This window comes from Bos javanicus, chromosome 27 (assembly GCF_032452875.1).
Source record: "Bos javanicus breed banteng chromosome 27, ARS-OSU_banteng_1.0, whole genome shotgun sequence".
Lineage (NCBI taxonomy): Eukaryota > Metazoa > Chordata > Mammalia > Artiodactyla > Bovidae > Bos > Bos javanicus.
The window spans coordinates 36,936,602-36,958,091 of record NC_083894.1 but is presented as its reverse complement, the minus strand read 5'-3'; the positions used below and the strand labels follow the sequence as shown (position 1 = coordinate 36,958,091).

The window sequence follows — 21,490 nt, the reverse complement described above, 5'->3', positions numbered from 1 at the left end:
CGGACAGTTGTGTTATTGAAATGAAGTGAAGCAGTGGAGGGCTCCTTTGATGGAAATGCAAAGTTAAAAGGCCCCCACATTCCTCTGAGTGAAGCCCTGGAAACCACAGGCTGTTTGAAGACAGGTGCTCAGCAGAGGCCACTGACAGAGCTCCAGGCAGGGCCCCCAGCCCTGCAGGACAGATGCATGTGGATGAGGCTAAAACACACTTAGAGCGCAACACGTCACTACCCGGTGTGGGTTAGGAGAGTCAGGATAAAATGTCTGGGACGTGTCGGGGGAAGGAGAGGGCGATAGGGAAATAAGTAGTACTGCTTTACTATCTCTGGCTGTTAATAAAAGACGTTAATAGAAACCCAAAGAACAAAAAAGATCCTCATAGAATCATGCAAACAGCTTTAATGGGTAAAGACCTAGAGAAACTCAAATGATGGAAACTACCATTCCCCTGGAGCTCCCATCTTAGGTCAGGTTGTCGAAAGAGGATCATAAACTTTGGTTCCACATCTAACCTCCAAAGTCAAAGACTCACAAACTTGGGGTCTTGAGGCAAAATTTAAAGAGTTTCAGTTTCCTTCAAAAAAAAATTTTTTTCTAACAATTAAAGAGAAAAAATTAATGTTGGCACTGAGTCACCACCTACTGGCCAAAGAGGAAAGTACAAGTGTTATGAACCTTGCTGGTCACACTGTGAGGCTAAGGAAACAGCCAGACCCAAGGCAGGGAGATGAGTCAATGAAACAGACAGGATGGGGTAGCAATAACTTGTGGTCGGAAGGCAGAGAGAAGTCCTTTTCTTAGTGTCCCCCGGCCATGAGAGGACCCTCGTCTACACATCCCAGGAGACTCCGGGAAGTCTTCACTGCAATCAGGATAACCAGGACCCCTGCACCTGGCTTCACGTCCGAATTAATCAACCTAAGAAGCACGAGAGGCCAGGACAGGGAAAGCGCTAGAAGAGACACCAGCAGCTTCAGTGGTTTTGTCTTCTGTACCCTGGGGAACATAATTTGATTGATCTGGACTTTTGTTCTCACGACCTGCAAGATGACATACCCAAACCATATATACAGCTTCGGTCTGCTGGTTGGAAAGTGCAGATGCAGTGAGATCCCCTGAATTCCTCTTTCTTCCTGCTTCCGCTGGGCATGTGTGCAGAGCATCGCCCATGGTCCTAGTAACAAGACACTCAGGACATGAAGGACTGGCAACACGCAACTTTATTAAGATTTAAACAGAGAAGATGCTTCTGCATGTTAAACAAGTGTGGAACCGAGTGGCTTGCTGGGGGCACCCGGTACCACCTATGCTGACACACCACCGGGGTGAGGGGGTATCCCAGGGTCTGCAGCTCGGTGCGGGGTGCTCCCCTGCTATGGTCTGCGGGCCCCACAGCCCCAGTACTTTACTTCTTAAATTCTTCCCTTGAAATTAGGATGAGCTGCCCTGGAGGGAATAAGACAGCTAGACTTATAAACCTAAGGGTATTCAGGGACCAAGATGGGTTGTCTCCTGTGACCGAGGAAACCCTGAAATCCTCCAGAGCACTCAGGAGTAGTACTTCCGTTGTTCTGGAACGTACAGGCAGAGACGTTTCCCTACCATGGCAGGCGCAGGAATGGGATCTTGGATCCAGGACAAATTTTGGAGTGATGGGCTATGAGACACAGCACAACAGACCCCAGAGCAAAACCACAAAGCAGCATTATTCTGCAGTAAAAAAACAAATCCAGGAAGTAGGAAGAGAAAACTATAGGGAAAAAAAAAAATAAAAACCACTACCTAAGTACTTGGAAACAGGGCATTAGAGAAAAATTGTAGGGTTGGAGAGCACAAAGTCTTCATTTCTCTCCATGCACAGAGCAGAGTACAATATCGCATCATAAACTATAATTTTAAAATACCTGTCTGATCTATAAATATCAGAATGGGTGATGGGCACACTGAGCTGAATGGAAAGCTTCCGGCTGCGGAGGCCTGCAGACCACCTTCAGGGCCGTGTTTCCTGAACCGGGCCGCACACGCGCAACAGGACCCATCTTCCTACAACATCGGTTTTATTCAAGGACTGAAGGGATCTGGGGAGGGGGGGGCGGGTCTTAAAAACAAACATGGACTGGTCAACATATTGCTAATAAATAGATTATACAGGGGGGTGCAGAACAGAAGACACTCTGAGGAAATGCCGTTACTGGACCTGCCCCCAGGACTGGCTGCTCCTGTCAGCGTCTGGCTGAGAGTGACCGCGGGAAAGCGTGCCGACGGGAAGGTCAGGCTCCAGCCCCCAGGGAGCCCCCGACCGACGTGGACGAGGACACACAGCCTGCCCTGGGGCCGACGGGAGCAGCCATTCTGTGAAGGAGTGGAGCTGTTTGGCGAGGGGTGGGTCAAGGAAAGAGGTATTTGAGACCACCGCCCCCCAGGGAGCGGGCGGGGCACCGTCTCACCGGAGAGGGCGGCTCTGCAAGCTGGTGGGAGCGGCGTCCCAGCCTCTGAGGGAAAAGTCTCATCCTGCTGGGGCTTCCATGTCAGCAGGGGGCTCCGATTTAAGAAGCTTCCAGGCTGCTTCTAGAAGTACAGATCTTTACGCTTGTATACAAACAGAGGGCTCAGAAGGAAACTCACTCCACTCCGTTCCTCCAGCCCCTCCTGGGGGTGGAGATGGGTGCCCCTCTCTCTTCACTTTAATGGGGGTGCACACACTCCATGCCTTCCCCCTGCCCTCCTCTACTAACATTCGTTTCCTTCCAAGCGCGGCTCTAATTCTTTTTCCCCCTGGGGTTAAAAAACAAAAACAAAGAAGTCTTCCCTTGGCTGAAGAAAATTACAGCGGAACAAGTAACAAACGCTGGTCTTTTCCTGGGGTAACCCCGTTACAAAGTTACAAACAGTTCAACACGCAGTCAGGTACCTCCAGCTGCCTCTGCTCTGAGAACTGGGTTGGAGATGCTGGTGGGTGGGTCCTGCCCCGGCCCCCCGGCAACCCTGTCTCCCTGGATTCGCTCCACGGTGCTGAAGGCTAAGGAAAACGGGAGCCAGTGGGTCCAGAGGGGTCACGGACCTACGAGCCAGGCTGATGGGTTTTACTTCTAGACAGGTTAAGAAATGAAAAAGTGTTCGTGACCGTCTGCTTTGCGAAATTCTCGCTTCAGGTTCGAACTTGGAACTTCCCAGCTTTGGTCATGTACTTTATGCCCTTGAAGGGTTTGTACTTCTCTCCATACATATCCAGACGATTCACTTTAAGGCCTGCAAGGAAGGAAGGTAAGCGTTATTCCAAAGAAGCAGATAGCATAACTGGTTAATTCACGTCAACTCAAAGAGCTTCGAGGGCTGGAGAAAGTTGTAACCGTGTTCCGGAAAATGTGTGTGTGCTCAGTCACTCAGTTGTGTCCAGCTCTTTGGGATGTTACGGATCCTTTGGACCATAGCCCGCCAGGCTCCTCTCTCCATGGGATTCTCCAGGCAAGAATACTGGAGTGGGTTTCCATTTCCTTCTCCAAGAGATCTTTCCAACCCCGGGATCGAACCCGAGTCTCCTGCATCTCCTGTATTGCAGGCCAATTCTTTACCATTCCGCTACCTGGGAACCTACACTTAATTATGTCACTTGAACACAGCTGACAGATTCTTCACCCCTGGAACATAGGCTGAAAATAAAAACCTGCGCCAATAAAAAGCCAGCCAATGAGATCTGTCCCTGTGGTGCAAAGGGCAGAAAGTTATATGCAGGCTGAAACGAGGGTAAGAAAAAATAAGACCACTCCAGATTTTTCTCAAAGTTATGGGGTTGAACATATGAATTCATAACAACAAAATTAAGAAATTCATGATCAAATAAAAGTATAACTGAATGAATAAACTAATGATGAAAAGTGATGAATTAATTCTTCAGTGCTTCTTAAATATTCTCACTGGACTAAGAAAAGAACATTTTATACTATTCAGAGCTTTAAAGTTTATTAAGCATTTTAAGATGAAAAGAGCTTATCGTTTAAAGGAATTCTAATCATTTAAACTAGATGTGATCCATTGGTAAACAAAACAAGAACTTCATATAAAGCTGAAGTCATCTCCTATCCATCTGAAAGGGTCATTCTAAGAATTATATAAGAAAATAGATGAAAAGAGCTTAAGTTAGTGCCCGGCACGTAGTAGACACCTGCAGAGAGGTAACAAGTCTTGATATCACCCTGGGTGGTGGGGTGTAAACTATAGTTGATAACTCAGGTCAGCAAGCGTCCCACGTGATCACAGCACACGTGAAATCTTCTGAAACTGGGGGAAAGGTGGGGAATTCTCTTCATTCACCAGCTGAGATTGCAGACACATCCCCGTGCTGAAGACCCGGGGTGGCCCAGCCAGCGCCCCCAGGGTGACTCAACAACGGCTCACGAGCACTGCCATCTCCAGTACGGAGGGAGGGTCACAGACTTCCTCCAGAAATGGGCTGGGAAAGATCTGACTAAAGATCACATATCAGCTAACAAAACCCAACTCTGTGGACAGGGAGCAGCCGGGGGGACTTTGTGACATCACCACCTTGGGCCCCCACCCACCCCCAAACCTGAGCTGGGCGTCACTCACCAGAAATGGCCAGTTGCTGGATCTTAAACTGCAGGTTGATCGTGGGGTTCTCATCCGGTTTGGAAGCTCCGGCCTGGAGACTCATGGTTCCCGTCAAACTTGGGAGCTTCTGGGGATTTATTTTCCCTACATCCCAAGACAGCATCTCCAAAGAGAGAGAAAAGAGGAAGTTTTGGTGGCAACTACACCTGAGACGCCTGAGCTCCCTGTGTTCCTATGACCTCCTGGGGGTTCCCCAGAAGAGAATGCTCCTTGTTACTGTGAATTATCTCGGTGTCCTCAACCACGTCCCTTTCGTCAAGCTCGCCTTTCCACAAGACAGAAAGGGGTGCTGCAGAGCTCCTGCTATTTCAAACACGGGCATCTCGAACCTCCTGTGTATCCTCCTACCTTGGTGACTGGGTCAAACGTGTGTGTCCCCTGAGACGGCGTGAGGCTCATGTTCAGGACGCCTCTGGGCATCTGGCTGGTGACGGTCACCCCCTCTATGGTCTTCCCCATGGTCTGCTTAGGCCCCACCGTTATTTCAAAGCGGCCGAGTGAGCTACTGTCCCGGAAGCTGATGTTATGTTTAACGTACACTGGAATCGCCACCAGGCTGGAAAAGAGAGGAGACAAAAAGCCCACATCGTCAACGTACCGGAAAAACGGCCACTTTTCCTTTTTCTGTTCTGTTGGCAGCTTTCCCTCCCTCACCTCCGTCCTTGTTTTACAGAGTATGCAGAGAAAAACCCTCTAGACGGCTGTGATCGTTTTCTTTCTGTAAATCTAAGATGTTGATTAGTAAGTCAACTAACTCTTCTAACGACTCAGAATGAAATCAACAAAACCAAAGAGCAGACTCACTGGACTCTGAGGAAAAGGCATGGCAAACAGAAATCACATTTCCGTGTTTTAACGTTTTGCACATGACCGACAATTATTTGCACTTGGGAGAGTAACATTCATACCTCATGGGGCTTTTACAAATTCGTGAGAGTGCTTTTAACTTGACTTTGATCCTTACAAAAACCCCTAAGGGATGGGGTCGGCATGATCTGACAGAGAAACTGCAGGCTGATACTACAGTTGTAACCATCCTTGGCATCTGTGGAGCACTACTTCCTGAGGCCAGCATGACCCTACAGGTTTTCCCTCGATTACTCATTTAATCCTCCCCATAACTATGAGGCAGGCATTGCTTCTGTCCTGATGTCATTAATACTGATGTCCTTATACTTAACCGAGGTTAACCATTCAATAACTTGCCAAGGTCATGTATCATCAGTACTGCAGGTGGGGCTTAAGTACGGGCAGTCTGATTTTAGAGCTTCCGCTCTCAAGCACTCAGATATTTCCCCAAATTATTTATTCCGAATCCCACAGGAAGGCCTCAGTGGCCGAGAGGTCCAAGGCTCTCTTCAATCTACACATCTACTCTATGCTGCTGCTGCTGCTAAGTCACTTCAGTCGTGTCCGACTCTGTGCGACCCCATAGATGGCAGCCCACCAGGCTCCCTGTCCCTGGGATTCTCCAGGCAAGAACATTGGAGTGGGTTGCCATTTCCTTCTCCTATGCATGAAAGTGAAAAGTGAAAGTGAAGTCACTCAGTCGTGTCCAACTCGTAGCGACCCCATGGACTGCAGCCTTCCAGGCTCCTCTGTCCCTGGGATTTTCCAGGCAAGAGTGCTGGAGTGAGGTGCCATTGCCTTCTCCACATCTACTCTATGCCTTCCCCCAAAAGAACTCAGAGTCCATAGTAAAGAGAATGTTCAAGACCCAAAGTCACTGAATTGTATGGTTCTTCAGAGTACCACTCACTACTTTTTTGGGGTAAAAGGGACTGAAATACAGGTGTTCTCAGATTCCAATCTGAGGGAAAAACATTCCTGTTTAGGCACACAATAACAACAAAACTAACAGCAGCAAACGTAATGAGCACTTATTTTGTGCGGAAGCCACTATTTAGAGTTTCTTATTTAATCCTCATAACAAGGCACCTTTATTATTTTCAAGTTACTTATTACTTTACTGTTGATGTTTAGTCGCTCAGTCGTGTCCGACTCTTTTGTGACCCCGTGGGCTGTAGCCTGCCAGGCTGCTCTGTCCATGGGATTTCCCAGGCAAGAATGCTGGAGTGGTGGCCATTTCCTTCTCCAGGGGGGTCTTCCGGACCCATGGATTGAACCTGCGTCTCCTGCATTGGCAGGTAGATTCTTGCCCACTGAGCCACCAGGGAAGCCCCTTACTTCATTACATGTTACTTTCACTACTTCAGCTTTCCTAGATAAAGAAAACAGGCACGGGAAAGGAGAAACAACTCACCCGCGGTTACCTGATTAGTTACTAGGTAACTTCAGAGCCTGAGTTCTTCATCGCTGCAGATACTGTTTCCAAACACACACACGTGCACACACGCACACGCACACACTCTGCCCTCAGGTTCGTGAGCTGCTTACTTCTGCGCGCTGACGTGGTAGGACAGCAGGCGGAAGTTGCCGTCTGGGGGGATGAAGGAGAGGATGCGCTCGGACTCCCAGCGCTTGAAGCGGACGCAGGGGTGGAAGCTGACATCGTCCAGCAGCCTGGGGTTCTGGTAACATCAAGCAACAGCCACAGGTGGGAGTTAGAACCACGCATCTTTCAGGAAAGTAACTTAGGTGCTGCTTTCATGAAAACACACGCACACATTCTGTTGTGACTCGGGGACATTCGAGGCCGCCTGTGAGCTTTGTGGCTGGCCCTGACCATCCCTTCCAGTTCCATCCCCTCCTGCCACTCTGTCTTTCCAGAAGCATCTAATGTCCCAAGGATTAGATCTCCGGCCCAGGATTTTACCATGAAGGAAAGTGTCAGGTCGGGCATGCCGGTCAGCTTGACGCAGGCGTCGATCACCCCCTGGATCTCGGCCGTGATGGTGGACCCTGAGACGGGATGAGACAGGAAGAAGGTGAGACCCTTTCTGTCCTTCCCAACGAACTTGACTCCTTCCTCCCTCCTTAGCGTTCTCTTCCTCTCCCATCCCATTTCCTTCCTTCCTTCCTCCTCCCCTCCCCTGTTCTTCATTCCTTCCTTCTGTCCATCCATCCATCCGAATCATCTACCCAATCCACCTGTCCTCGCAAACCTTTATCAACTGCACAGCAAGCACAAGACACTCTGATGAAGCAGCAGGGATAAAGACTGGTGAGACTGTTAGCCTGGAGGAGCTCTCAATCTAGTGCCAGAATCACACACAACATCGCTATCTTGACCAATGGTTCGGAACACTGAATTCACATCAGGGACTGCTCTCCCTGCAGGCACCAAGGACTTCCCTTGTGGCTCGGCTGGTAAGGAATCCGCCTGCAACGTGGGAGGTCTGGGTTCGATCTCTGGGTTGAGAAGATCCCCTGGAGGAGGGAAAGGCGCCCCACTCTGGTATTCTGGCCTGGAGAATTCCATGGACGGTATATTCACTTCACAGGCCCCCAAGGAGCTCTGATGTCAAATGGAACTGACATGTCAGTCTTCAGTTCACAGGCTCTCTCTCCTGCAGCCTCCTGTGACCACTTCTTTCTTTCAAGTGTTCCTTTCTCCTAACCCCTCCTATTTCCTGGTTTTCCTGCTCTTCTTCTCCTGGTATGATCACACTGAAACTTGTTCATCTTTTCTATTGCTGATGGACATTTGGGACCTTTCCAGTTTGGGGATAATACAAAAAGCTGCTGTGCCTACTTGGTTTTAAAGCCTCATCAGTTACTTTTCTTTCTTTATGCGTCTCAGTCCAGTCATCCTGAGCTATGTAATTTCCCAACAATGTTTCACTCTTCTTAAGAGTGTTTGCACCTGCTTTGCTCCCAGATCCGTGCAGCCTGTACTAACTCCTACTCATTCTACTGATGAAGCATGCCTGAGCTTTATACTTAGGTCTGGGTGGGAGGGGACCTCTCTTTTCCCCTTTCTCGCCCCCTCACTAGACTTTCAGGAAGCTTCCTGCAGCCACAGGCCCCGTCTTCATCACTATCACACACCCACCGCCTGGTGCTCAGCTACAGCACCATGGATTCTCCGTAAGCACTTGCTGGATAAATGAGTTCGCTCATGCGAAGAGAACTTTCTATAAATTTCCTCACTCTAAGGACTTGTAGTCGTGTTAACCTCTCTGAATGGATAGAAAAGACGACGACTCTCTGAATTTTAGTGATTAAACTTCAGGTCTGCGCTGACAACTGAGAGTCAAATACTTCCAAAAGGACATCTCATCAACAAGGGTTCAGTTTGTTACTTTTTCACTTGAGAGGATAAAAACCATTGAAAATGTGAGCCCAGCACGGCTCTACGTCATGTTTTCCCAAGGCTTTTCTTCAGCGTTGTTGAGGTATAGTCAACAAATAAAAACTGTGTGTTAATACACACACACCCTGTGAAGTGATCACCATGATAAAGCTGACCAACACATCCATTACCTCACACAGTTAGTTGGGATTTTGTGGTGAGAGCCCTTAAAATTTTCTCTTTTAGTAAATTTCAAGTAGACAATATACTTGTGAGGTGACACATGTGATAATTTAACTAGCTGGGGTGGGGGGGAATCCTTTCACAACATACATGTAGATCAAATCACCATAATGAACATTCCGAATACCTTACAAGTTTCTCAATTACACTCAATAACATGGAAAAGAAAGTAGACTGCAGTAGTCCCCATGCTGCATGGTGAATCTCCACAACTTCTTCATTGTGCAGAACTGAAGCTTGGCACCTTTCACCAACCTCTCCCCATTCCCATCCTCCCCACTCCTGGTAACCACCTTCTACTCTGCTTCTGCGGACCTGACTGCTGCAGACTCCACATATAAGGGGAGCCCGGCACTGGTCCATATCAGGTTTTTCTATGTGCGGTCACGCCACGTTTGTCCTTCTGTGTCCGGCTTCCTTCACCCAGCATCACGTCCCCCAGGTTCACCGGTGTTTTCATGGATGGTAGGATTTACTTCTTCATATGGCTGAGTAACGTTCCTGTGTGTGAGGGTGTCTGCCGCACGTCTTCTTTATCCATCAGCCATCAACAGACACTTGGTTTGTTCCCACATCTTGGCTGCTGCCAACAATGCCGCTGTGAACACAGGGGTGCGGACGCCTCTTTGAGATACTAACTCCATTTCCTTTGGATCTAGACCCAGGAGTGGGACTGCTGGATCATTAGGGAGTTTCAGTTTCTTGAGGCGCCTCCGTACTGCTTCCACAGCGGCTGCACCAACTTACATTTCCCCCAGCAAGTGCAAAGGGTTCCCCTTTCTCCACATCATTGCCAACGCCTGCTGCATCTTTTGTCTTCTTGATATGAGGTGCGAGTGATACCTCACTGTGGTTCTGACTTGCTTTTCCCAGATGACACTGAGCACCTTTTCATTTACCTGCTGGCCATTCGGACGGCTTTTCTGAAGTATGTCTCTTCGGATCCTCTGCCAAGTCACTTCACTTGTGTCCAACTCTTTGCGACCCCAAGGACTGTAGCCCACCAGGCTCCTCTGTCCATGGGGATTCTCCAGGCAAGAACACTGGAGTGGGTGGCCACGTCCTTCTCCAGGGGGTCTTCCCAACCCAGGGACTGAGCCCACATCTCTCAAGTCTCTCCTGCAGTGGCAGGCAGGCTCTTTACCCAACCCAGGGACTGAACCCACATCTCTCAAGTCTCTCCTGCAGTGGCAGGCAGGCTCTTTACCCAACCCAGGGACTGAACCCACATCTCTCAAGTCTCTCCTGCATTGGCAGGCAGGCTCTTTACCACTAGTGCTGCTTTCAGATCCTATGCCCACTTTTTTAGTCAGATTATCTGGCTGTTTTTTTTTTTTTTTGCTATTGAATTGTATAAGTTTCTCACATATTTTGGATATCAACCTCTTATCAGATATATGGTTTGCATATATTTCCTCTCATTTGCAGGCTGTCTGTTTCCTCTGACTGGTTCCTTTCTTGTATGGAGGCTTTTATTTTGATACAATCCTATTGGTCTAATTTTCCTTTTGAAGCCTTTGCTTTGGTATCATATCTTGAAAAAAAAAAAAAACCACTGCCCAGACCAGTGTCAAGAAGCTCTGTTCCTGTTTTCTACTAGTAGGTTTATGGTTGCCAGGTCTTACATTTAGGTCCTTAAAACGTTGTGAGTTGGATTTTGTGTGTGGTGTGAGATTAAGGGTGATTTTATTCTTCTACACGTGAACATCCAGTTTTTCCAACACCACCCCCTGCAGAGACTAGCCTTTCCCCATCGCATGTTCTTGGCACGCTTGTTGAAGACCAGTTGACAGATTTATTGCTGAGCCTTCTATTCTGCTTCACTGGTGTATATGTCTATTTTTATGACCTTACCGTACAGTTGTTTAATATTTGTTTTTAGTTTTGGCTGCACTGGGTCTTCACTGCTGCATGCAGGCTTTCTCCAGTTGTGGCGAGCAGAGGCTTCTCTCCAGTTACGGTGCATGGGCTTCTCATACAGCGGCTTCTCCTGTTGTGCAGCGCAGGCTCCAGGCACGCAGGCTTCAGTACTTGTGGCACCGGGGCTCAGTAGTTGTGGCTTGAGGGCTTAGCTCCCCTCAGCAAGTGGGACCTTCCGGGACTAAAGACTGAACCCGTGTCCCCTGCATTGGCAGGTGGATTCTTAACTGCTGGACCACTAGGAAGTCCACCTTACAGTTCTGATTACCATAAGTTTATAATATATTTTGAAATCTAGAATTGTGAAGTCTCCAGGTTTATTCTTGCTCAAGACTGCTTTGGCGATTTGAGGTTTTTGTGGTTCCATACGAGTTTTGTTTTTTCTATTTCTATAAAGAATACCATTGAGAGACTAATGTGGATAGCATTTGGGATTCTGATGAGGATGTCTTTGGATATTTCAAACATTTTAATAACACCGATTCTCCCAATCCATGAAAATATAGCATCTTCCCATTTATTTGCTCTTTATTTCCTCCATCAATGCTTTGTAATTTTCAGGGTGTAAGTTTCTTTGGTTCAGTTTATTCCTAAGTATTTTATTCTTTTTGTTGCTATTGTAAATGGGATTGTTTTCTCAGTTCCCTTTTTGGATAGTTTGTTATTTGTGTACAGAAACATCATCGTACAAGGTCAGTGTACAAAACGCTGTGCAAGTTTGTGTACAGAAACATACTGATTTTGTATCCTGCAACTATATTACATTTATTAGTTCTCACAGTGTTAGGCTGGAGTCTTTAGAGTTCCTACATGTACGATCACATCATCTACATCATGACATTTCAGTCCAGTTCTAATACACAATGCTTGACACAAAGTAGACTCTTAAGTTAAATGAATGGCCTTAAATGGGGGACAATTCTGATAACTAGCGAGCTCTGTCTGAAGGGGGCCTCTATTTTCACAGTTCTGTAAACAGGCTGCAAGCACCCACCTGATTTGTCAATGATGGCATCAATCTCTTCAATCACATCAAAATAGGCCTCATTGTTGGTGTATTTCACCCCCGTTCGTCGCCAAGGTACCACGGACAGCTGCCCAGTGGGCAGCTGGTCGCCCACGTTGGTGCTTCCTGAGACAATGAATATTGTAATTAGATGAAACCAATCACCTAATAACCAGAGAGCACATCCCTAAAAGTTCCTATGCATCCACTATTTACATGCTTACTTGAAGAAGTTTTCCAAAATAAAGATTATAGTTTTCCCAAATTCCATCTTGGTAAACTAGTCCATTTAAAACACTTGTCCCCAGTTGGTGTGCCTCCTCAGGAAGAATACAGGTAAAAAAGTTACCTGAGAAACAGATAGCATATTATTTTGGTTTTGAAAGTAACCTGAACTCGGTCTCTCAAATTCCCCAATGGCTTGCAGCTTAAATAATGCATTGGGTTTCAGTAGGGATGGTAATCCACATATTGATATAAAAATTTCATGGGTAAAAACCGTATTCTAACTTGTTTTAAAAAATTCCACCTGTCCATACATTATCCATCTCACTAAAGAAGATAAAAATACATATATACACTGTATGTTAAAAGTGATTATGAGCTTATTTCATGTTCTCTGTGCTTTTCTGTATTTCTGACCTTCTACAATAATCATGTGCTGCTTCTATAATCAGGACGAAACCTGATGATTATTAAAGATTCGGTTATTTTATTTTTCGGCTGTGCTGGGCCTTCCTTGCTGTGCGTGGGCTTCTCGCTGCAATGGCTTCTGTTGCAGAGCACAGGCTCTTGGCCACGCAGGCTCTCGGCCACGCAGGCTCTAGGCACGCAGGCTCTAGGCCACGCAGGCTCTAGGCACGCAGGCTCTAGGCACGCAGGCTCTAGGGCACGCAGGCTCTAGGCCACGCAGGCTCTAGGCACGCAGGCTCTAGGCCACGCAGGCTCTAGGCCACGCAGGCTCTGCCCGCAGGCTCGGGGAGGCACGCAGGCTCTAGGCCACGCAGGCTCTAGGCCACGCAGGCTCTAGGGCACGCAGGCTCTAGGCCACACAGGCTCTAGGGCACGCAGGCTCTAGGCACGCAGGTTCTAGGCCACGAAGGCTCTAGGCACGCAGGCTCTAGGGCACGCAGGCTCTAGGCCACACAGGCTCTAGGGCACGCAGGCTCTAGGCCACACAGGCTCTAGGCACGCAGGTTCTAGGCCACGCAGGCTCTAGGGCACGCAGGCTCTAGGCCACGCAGGCTCTAGGGCACGCAGGCTCTATGCACGCAGGCTCTAGGCCACGCAGGCTTTAGGCACGCAGGCTCTAGGCATGCAGGCACAGCAGTTCTGGTGCATGGTCTTAGTTGTTCCATGGCACGTGGAATCTTCCCAGACCAGGGGTCTAACCGGTGTCCCTTGCATTGCAAGGCACATTTAAAACCACTGGACCATAACGGAAGCCCAGGGAAAATTCCTTTTAAAAGGAGAACAGTTTATTCTGTCATTGAAATCAGAATATTTTCTACACACACACAAGTTTTATTTCAGGTTATACTAAAGACTACAAAGAACGAAATGAAAGCACCTGGACATTTGAGATCCCCAAAACAAGCACTCAAAACAAGGCACAGCAGAGGACTAAGCCACACGCAGGATGGCGGCCGCCTCCCGCGGGGCCCCTCTGTACCTGTGATGGTGTTGACAACGGTTCGAAGGATGGTGGGCGGCTTTATCAGTTCTTTGAGGATGTTCGACTCGGTAGCCAGTGGAAACCCATTGTCCAGCATCTCTTCCAGCACCTCGTAAACCACAACCACATTGTCTTTTATCACTGGCTCCGAACAAACTCCAAAATAATCCTGATGAAGACACAATACATACATTTATCACTCAAGAGACTGTGATGGTGAAGGAACGCGCCCAGAGATTATCAAGTAATGTCCACCTGTGTTCACGCAGCGTTTCTGGGACCTTCTTCTACAATAAGGGGATGAAGCATAACCCTGGTTCTCTTAGGCAGCCCAGTTTGGTGGAAAGAAAACTAGACTAGATTATAACGCAAGTATCATTAATAACTTCTTTCATATACTAAAGTGAGTCATTTAATCCCTTTGGGTTAGTTTCTTCAACTAATATGAAGAATACAAAACTGAGTCTAGACTATTACGTGGTTTTGAACATGAATTTGAATGAACTATGTGAAATAATAATATCTGATACAATATATCCTGGACCCCCAAATTTTTAACTCTTACTGTTGTGCTATTCCTCAACATTCATGGAGCAAAAAAGAACTGAGAGAAATGAAATGAGGGGTGTGAGCTAGCACGCCAGAAAATCTCTTTGGATCATCCTTTTTCTAAGATGCTAGGATTCTAATAACACTTTGTCCCTTTATTAAGAAAGGCTAAACTTAGACACTAAATTATGTGGGTTGTGGGGAAAGCACTGAATTCCAAATCAGAAGGCCTGGGTAATAATCTTAATTGTCACCTACTAGATTAATTCATGGTAACTAATTAGGTCTCGATGTCTCTAATAGTATAATCTGGATAATACCATGCATGGACGCACAGGGTTGTAAGAACTAAGCATGACGGATTAAATGAGAACATGTATGAAAGTGCTTTGTAAACTATAAAGCACCATGTAAACTGTGATGCACCATGATGAAATGATGCAGAGAGAAAGGCCTGTAGGCACCTGGCGTGCCCTTCTTGACAATGTCCGTGCTTCTGCTGCTGGGCCGTTCAGATGGTCAGACAGTCCTCAAAAATTCATCCATTGATGGGAAATGCACCCCTTTTGAGAAAGTCCATTCTATTCATGGGCAGTGCTGATCCTTAGAAAGTCCTTTCTTTGGCTAAACTGAAACCTGCTTCCTAGATATGCCTTACAGAACAAGGCTGTATAACAGCCCCACAGAGATCAGAGGGCCAGGACAACATTTGCCTTCAATTGTTCTTCTCAGGGCCAAACTCCCTGTTTGGTCCTGCTACTGGTCATGCTACGGTAAGGCCTCTAGATTGTTTAACTTTCTTGCCATTTCTTTGGATTTTTCCTAATTTTCTAATAGTCTCCTCAAATGATGACATCCAGAACTGAACACAGACTCCAGAGGTGACCTAAATTACGTCAGGATGATGTCAACCCTCAGACACATTCCAATATCCAAGAGCACTTAGGAGTCAGGAATGTGAATTACATCAGGACAATGTCAACTCTCAGACACATTCCAATACCCAAGAGCACCTAGGAGTCAGGAACGTGTTTCTAAAACAAAAAGATTTTTTCTTTAAAAAATGAAGATTGGAGGAGGAAAAAAAGCTACACATTTCCTTCTCGTGAGTGATTTCATTTTGAAAAATAAAACTCCTCATTGGAGAAAAGGGAATCCTCCTACATTGTCAGTGAGAATGCAAAATTGGTATAGCCACTACAGAGAACAGTATGGAGGTTCCTTAAAAAGTAAAAATAGAACTACCATATGATCCAGCAATCCCATTCCTGGGCATATACCCAAACAGAACTGTAATTCAAAAAGATACACGCACCCCTATGTTTATAGCAGCACTATCCACAATGGTCGATACATGGAAGCAACCTAAGTGTCCATCAGCAGATGACCGGATAAAGATGTGGTGCATCTATACAATGGAATACCACTGGGGCATAAAAAAGAATAGAATAAGGCCATTTGCAGCCACATGGATAGACCCAGACCTTATCATACTAAGTGAAATAAGTCAGTCAGAGAAAGACAAATATCGTATATCACTTCTATTGGAGAAGGAAACCGCAACCTGCTCCAGTATTCTTGCCTGGAGAATCCCATGGAGAGAGGAGCCTGGCAGATTACAGCCCATGAGGTTGCAAGAGTCGGACACAACTTAGTGACTAAACCATCACTTATATGTGGAATCTAAAATACAGCACAAAGGAACTTATCTACGAAGCAGAAACAGATTCACAGACGTAGAGAACAGACTTGTGGTTGCCAAGGGGGAGGTGAGGTGCGAGAGAGATGGATTGGGAGGTTGGGATCAGCAGATACAAACTACTATATGGAGAATGGATAAACAACACGGCCCTACTGTAGCCCAGGGAACTAATAATATAGTCAATATTCTGTGATAAACCATAGTGGAAAACTATGGAAAATGTGCATATACATACATATATATATATAAAACTGAATCACTTTGCTATACAACAGAAATTAACATGACACTGCAAATCAACTATACATCAATAAAATAAATTTTTAAAAACACCTCCCTTGCTTTCCTAATCAGGGAGAATGTGATTTTATTAATCAGCAGCTGGAAGGGGACAGTGCTACAGCAACGCGTGTGCACTTCCACAGCAGGGGCTCCTCCGTCACAGCCCAGCACCAGAGAAAGAACAGAAGCCAGAGAACACACATCACATAAGACATTCAAATCAGGATGCGTCCATTTAAAGACTTCTAACAAATTCTTCCAAACTGGCAAGCTGTGAAGTCCCAGCCTTCTAAAGCAGCCACTTCACTGTTTACCCCGATTCCTCTGTGGTTCCAAGTAGATTAAACAACTTTCTTCACTTCCTCTCTTGTAATAAGTTACATAACATCACTATGGAGATACGGAGCGACGGTTAATGGGGTGAAATATCCCGTGTGGAAATCCTAACAAGGCCCAGGCTTGAGCAGCTGAAGATCATAACTGCTGGGTTCTTCTGCTTCTTCCACATCCTGGGGTTTATAATTCTCAGGTTCTCACCGTGAGAAGGAGCTGATATGCCACTAAGAGTACTACCAGAAAGACTGTGGGGGGAAAACTTAAACATATGCTCATTCTTTGGAGATGAAAGCTGTTCCAAACATGTGACATGTATTTATAAAAGCAAATGAAAGGACTCTTTTTGACTTGCTTTTTAATGTGTATCAGAAGGTCTGGGTCCTCCTTCTCCTCTCCAATCCCACAATGTCTGTATTCATGTGACTAATTCCGGACTTCACATGACACAGAAGTTAAACCAGAGGACCCTTGATTCTCATGTATCATTGAGTTATGCAGATAACCACAACCATGAGAGGTGGAGCAATCTTTTAGGGAGAGGATGCCACTGTCTGGATCCAGAGTCTAGGCCACCTGAAACCCTGTCCCGTAGCAGGTGCTGACATCCTGGTACGACCAGCCCCCCGTGCCCCCAAGATCTCCAAATCTATTCCTGAAGGAAAAACTCCAGGTGAAAACTACATCTCGGAAAATGTATCCCTTAAATTTTACAGAAGTCCTAAGCTTGCAACAAGGTCCGTCTCTGGTACTCATATGCTGTGGATGAGCACAAACTCAAGCTGAAGGGTGGGTTCCCAAATTAGCCTGCCAGGGAGAATGAAACAAGCATTATTTAGGTTCTTCTAGTTTAAAAAAATAAATCTTTCCACACACATCAGTTTTTGATGCAACTCAAAGCAATGCTGTTAACAATGGTTAACATCAAGTCTGCCATAAAAATAAAAAAATCGAGCCTCTCCTTTGGGGTTGGTCTGTTCCCACATCTCGGGAGTATACTATCTCTGCTGTCAGTTTAATAAAAGTTCTGTCTTATTGAGCTGTCACTGAGCTGAAACTAGTCTGTTGTTTCAAATCCTTGCTATGACAAGACAAGAGCTGAGAAATCCTGCCTGCTTGAGCTATAATTAACCTGCCATTCCAAATCTTTGTTATGATGAGATAAGAACCAAGGGAGAGAAATAAACCGACCTGACAAAAGCCTTTAAAAAAACTGAAACTCCTTAGCTTTGTGAACAAAACGTAGGACAATTCCAGTCTCTAGAACTGAAATGACTTCATACAGTCATACTAAGTAGAGTGGCTTTCTCAGGCCACAGGTTCAAAACTGTATAGTCTGTCATTCAAGATACAACCCATTCAATAAACAGAAACAAGAATCTTATCAGATGGGAGAGGAAGTGAGCACTGTCAGAGTTGTGATTTCTTTTTTAGTTCCTTAAAGTGAATGCTGCTCAGTTATGTGCGACTCTTTGCAACCCCATGGACCAAACAGTCCATGGAATTCTCCAGGCCAGAATACTGGAGTGGGGAGCCTCTCCCTTCTCCAGGGCATCTTCCCAACCCAGGGATTGAACCCAGGTCTCCTGCATTGCAGGCAGATTCTTTACCAGCTGAGCCACAAGGGAAGCCCAAGAATACCAGAGTGGGTAGCCTATCCCTTCTCCAGGGGATCTTCCCGACCCAAGAATCGAACCGGGGCCTCCTGTGTTGCAGGCAGATTCTTTACCAACTGAGCTATCAAGGAAGCCCTTTTAGTTCCTTAACTGAGGCTGAAAACCATGGAAACAAAGCTACAAAGACACTTCATAAGGTCCACGGATGAACCTCCTCACATTCACGCACCTGAAACGTGTCCACCACCCGGTGGAGGAACTCGATGACAAACAGAGGCGGCACCTCCGTCTGGATCACAGCCACAAAAAAGATCTTGTGACGGTAAACACTTAAGAGATAGTGGTGCGGGGTGGGGATAACCGGAGGGACGTTCTCGGCCTCCGTCGCTCGCTCTTGTGCCTCGAAAAAGTAATCACAAACGGAACGGCTAACCACACTCTTCCAGTGTTTCTCCAGGAAAATATCCCCAGAGGAGTTGATCAAGAAAAGACTGTGAATCATGGTGGAGACTGTCAGTGAGCGAAGAGAGTCTTTTTCAGTCTGAAAGCCTCGGCAAATGCTCAGCCCTAAAAAAATAAGAGAAGCTATGGTCAACTGCAGTCAACCAAAGCCCCCTCCACATCTGTCCAGCAGCCCAAGCTTTCCTACCCATCTTTTAAGACTAGATTCAATCTTCCACCACTGCAGGAGTCAGAAGTGTCCCTCCCTAGGATCCCCAAGGGTAATTAACAGCCATCTCATTTGTCAGTTAATTATACACTGTACAGTTATCTTTAATACTGCCTGAATCATATTCATTTAAAATTCGACTTAATTTTTGAGTGTCTACTTTCTCAAGTGGACTAGGAGCTCCTGGAGAAAAAGAGACCTTGCCTCATGTTTCTGCTGCCTCCTTGCACAGCACCATCTCCTTGCATACAAGAAGGCTTCAAAGAACACGGAGGTGTTCCCTATATGTGGCAACAACTCACATATAAGAAATGGTTATGTTTGCATCATCTCATTTGGTAGCCATTGGCCAAACGGGGCCATTGAGCATCTGAAACGTGGCTAGTCCAAACTGAGATGTGAATAGAAGACACACACCAGATTTTGAAGGCTTTATATGGAAAAGCATTGTGTTTAAAGACTGACTCACCGACTTAGACAATAAACTTAGGGTTGTTGGCGGGAACAGGTTGGGGGAAGGACAGGGAGTTTGGGGTGGAGACTGTACACACTGCTATATTTAAAATGGATAACCAACAAGGACCTACTATATAGTACACAGAACTCTGCTCAATGTTATGTGGCAGCCCGGTTGGGAGGGGAGTTTGGGGGAGAATGGAAACATGTATATGTATGGCTGAGACCCTTCCCTGTTCACCTGAAACTGTCACAACATTGTTAATTAGCTATACTCAATACAAAAGAATTTTTTAAAATTTCAGTTTACCAATAATTTAATATCAATTAATTAAATCAATTACTAATATTAACTTATAAATTTATTTAATATTGATATTTTGGATATACTGCATAAATATAAGCTATAACATTCTAATGTGGTTAGTAGAACATGTAAAATTACATAGTATATGGGTCCCTGCCTATTTCTACTGGACAGCGCTGATCACGGAATGGAGCTGTCCTGTGGTCTTTATTTACTCGGTCAGACCCCATTCTCTTAAGTCCTTGTTAAGCACAAGGCTCTATATTAGATGCCTTTAAAAAAAAAATCCCTCTGGGGGATCCCCCAGGTCCCTCAGGCGGCGGCATCTCTAATGCCAGTCACCGGAACGAGGCGGCCACGCTGGACCCCAGCTGTGGCAACTCGGCGAACTGGTCCAGGTGGTCAAACTGCAAAGGCCTGCTGTTAACCAAGAGCCGCAGGGCGAGCTTAATCCCTCTGCCCGCGACAGGCCGGCGGGAGGGAGGGGGCGGCGGGGAGCCAGGCTGTGGGGGCGCATAGGCTGCTGGCCAAAGCGGGTTATTTTTGCTCGGGTCGAGGGGAGGATAGAGGCCGCTTGGAGCCCGGGTGTCCACGGGCTGCACGATCCAAGGCTGAGAAGGGTCGCCCATCCGCGCACCTGCGTCTCCACGGCAACACGGTCTCCTCCTCCCCCGACCCCTCCGGCCGGAGTGGCCACCACCCCAGTCCGGGACGCGGCCCCTCGCATCTCCCCGCAGCACCACGCAGCTCCGAGGGTCGCTCCGGCCGCATCCCGTGACCCCGCGCCCCCGCCACGCGCCCAGCCCCACCCCGACCTGGGCGGTCCGCGCTCCTTACCCCGCTAGCTCTTCGCGGAGCCCACCTTGCGGCCGCGCGGACAGGCCCCGCCCCCGGGCGCCCCCAGCCCGCCCGCGACCCACGTCTGAAGGCTGCCGATTGGGCCTCGTCCTCCGCTCTGATTGACCGCGGGCCGCCGCTCGCCCTGTTCTCGGGCTCGAGCCCCCGATTGGCCCTGGCTCACGCTCCGTTAACCTCTGATTGGTGCCGCTCCGGGGCTCTGAGCCCTGATTGGCTGTCGCGAACCGCCTGCGGCCCGCCCGGCTCCACCTGGTCACCCAGTCACAAAAGGCCCCAGAGCGCTGCGAAGCCACCTGCGTAACCGCGGGATACGCCAGGAAGAGGATGCGGAGAAAGTGACTTCCAGGGCACGACTTACGGAACAGCATATCATAGATGATAAGTCGTGAGCAGCAATAACTGCTCTCTACCTAGCAATAACTGGTCTCCTTTAAACAAGTGCGTTTAAAAAGAAACGTGATGCCTTTTCACTTACGTACCTTGAGTAAAGGAGATGTGATTGGCTGTGCAACGCCGTGTCCAGAGCTCTGGAGCTGAATCCAGAAGGCCTCTTCCAGCCCTAGCTGAACCGCCACCTGCCCGACCTTGGGCAAGGCCCTTCACCTTTCAGAGTCCCAGTTCCCAGATCTGAAAATGTGAGGGTTGGGCAGTTCTTTCTCCAAATTGCATTGGATCTCTGATGATTTAAGTTTGGCTTCCCCAGAAAAGCATGCAATGGAAGTCAAAAGATTCAAGTTCAGTTAAACGAAAACTTACTTGTTATGCGGGATGGGATGTGGAAAGGGTTTGCCGTGGCGCCTGAACATTGGATATATTCAATAAGATGGTCAACTGTGGTGATGATGGTTGTGATCTGAACGAGGAGGGAGTTGCCCTGCCGCTGCTTTGGTTTTCACTTTGAGTGGCAACTTCTGGCGTGGGCCCATGATAAATGTTTATTGAAGGTGACGTGGGTTGTTCTTTGCAATACTTGCTAAGGGCAGATATTTGGCTAATTTTGAACTAAACAGGAGAGAAAATCCCAACTCAAAATGGCTGTGTGATGAGGA

General features: G+C 47.2%; 1 protein-coding gene across 2 annotated transcripts; it reads right to left on the bottom strand.

Moving 5' to 3' along the window:
* Positions 1-1,202: 1,202 nt before the first annotated feature.
* On the bottom strand, positions 1,203-20,666 carry AP3M2 (adaptor related protein complex 3 subunit mu 2). 2 transcript variants are annotated; one of them, XM_061404589.1, is made up of 9 exons: positions 20,221-20,666; positions 18,380-18,717; positions 13,666-13,837; positions 11,982-12,119; positions 7,406-7,491; positions 7,027-7,160; positions 4,978-5,185; positions 4,588-4,732; positions 1,203-3,249 (listed from the first exon to the last, which is right to left on the bottom strand). In XM_061404589.1, the coding sequence occupies exons 2-9, from the start codon at positions 18,650-18,652 to the stop codon at positions 3,149-3,151; spliced, it is 1,257 nt and encodes a 418-aa protein (XP_061260573.1). In that variant the 5' UTR covers positions 18,653-18,717; positions 20,221-20,666; the 3' UTR covers positions 1,203-3,148. The 2 variants fall into 2 exon arrangements, with proteins under 2 accessions (XP_061260573.1, XP_061260572.1); XM_061404588.1 differs by having other exon boundaries at positions 20,421-20,666.
* Positions 20,667-21,490: the final 824 nt, after the last annotated feature.

Bases quoted from the DNA above. Each gene is read 5' to 3' on its own strand.
- AP3M2 (XM_061404589.1), bottom strand. From the start codon at position 18,652: ATGATTCACAGTCTTTTCTTGATCAACTCCTCTGGGGATATTTTCCTG. The intron at 7,161-7,405 runs GTAAAATCCTGG...TGATGTTACCAG, and splicing joins ACCTGACACTTTCCTTCATG to AACCCCAGGCTGCTGGACGA. The intron at 5,186-7,026 runs GTAAGCAGCTCA...TCTCTTTTCCAG, and splicing joins TACCACGTCAGCGCGCAGAA to CCTGGTGGCGATTCCAGTGT.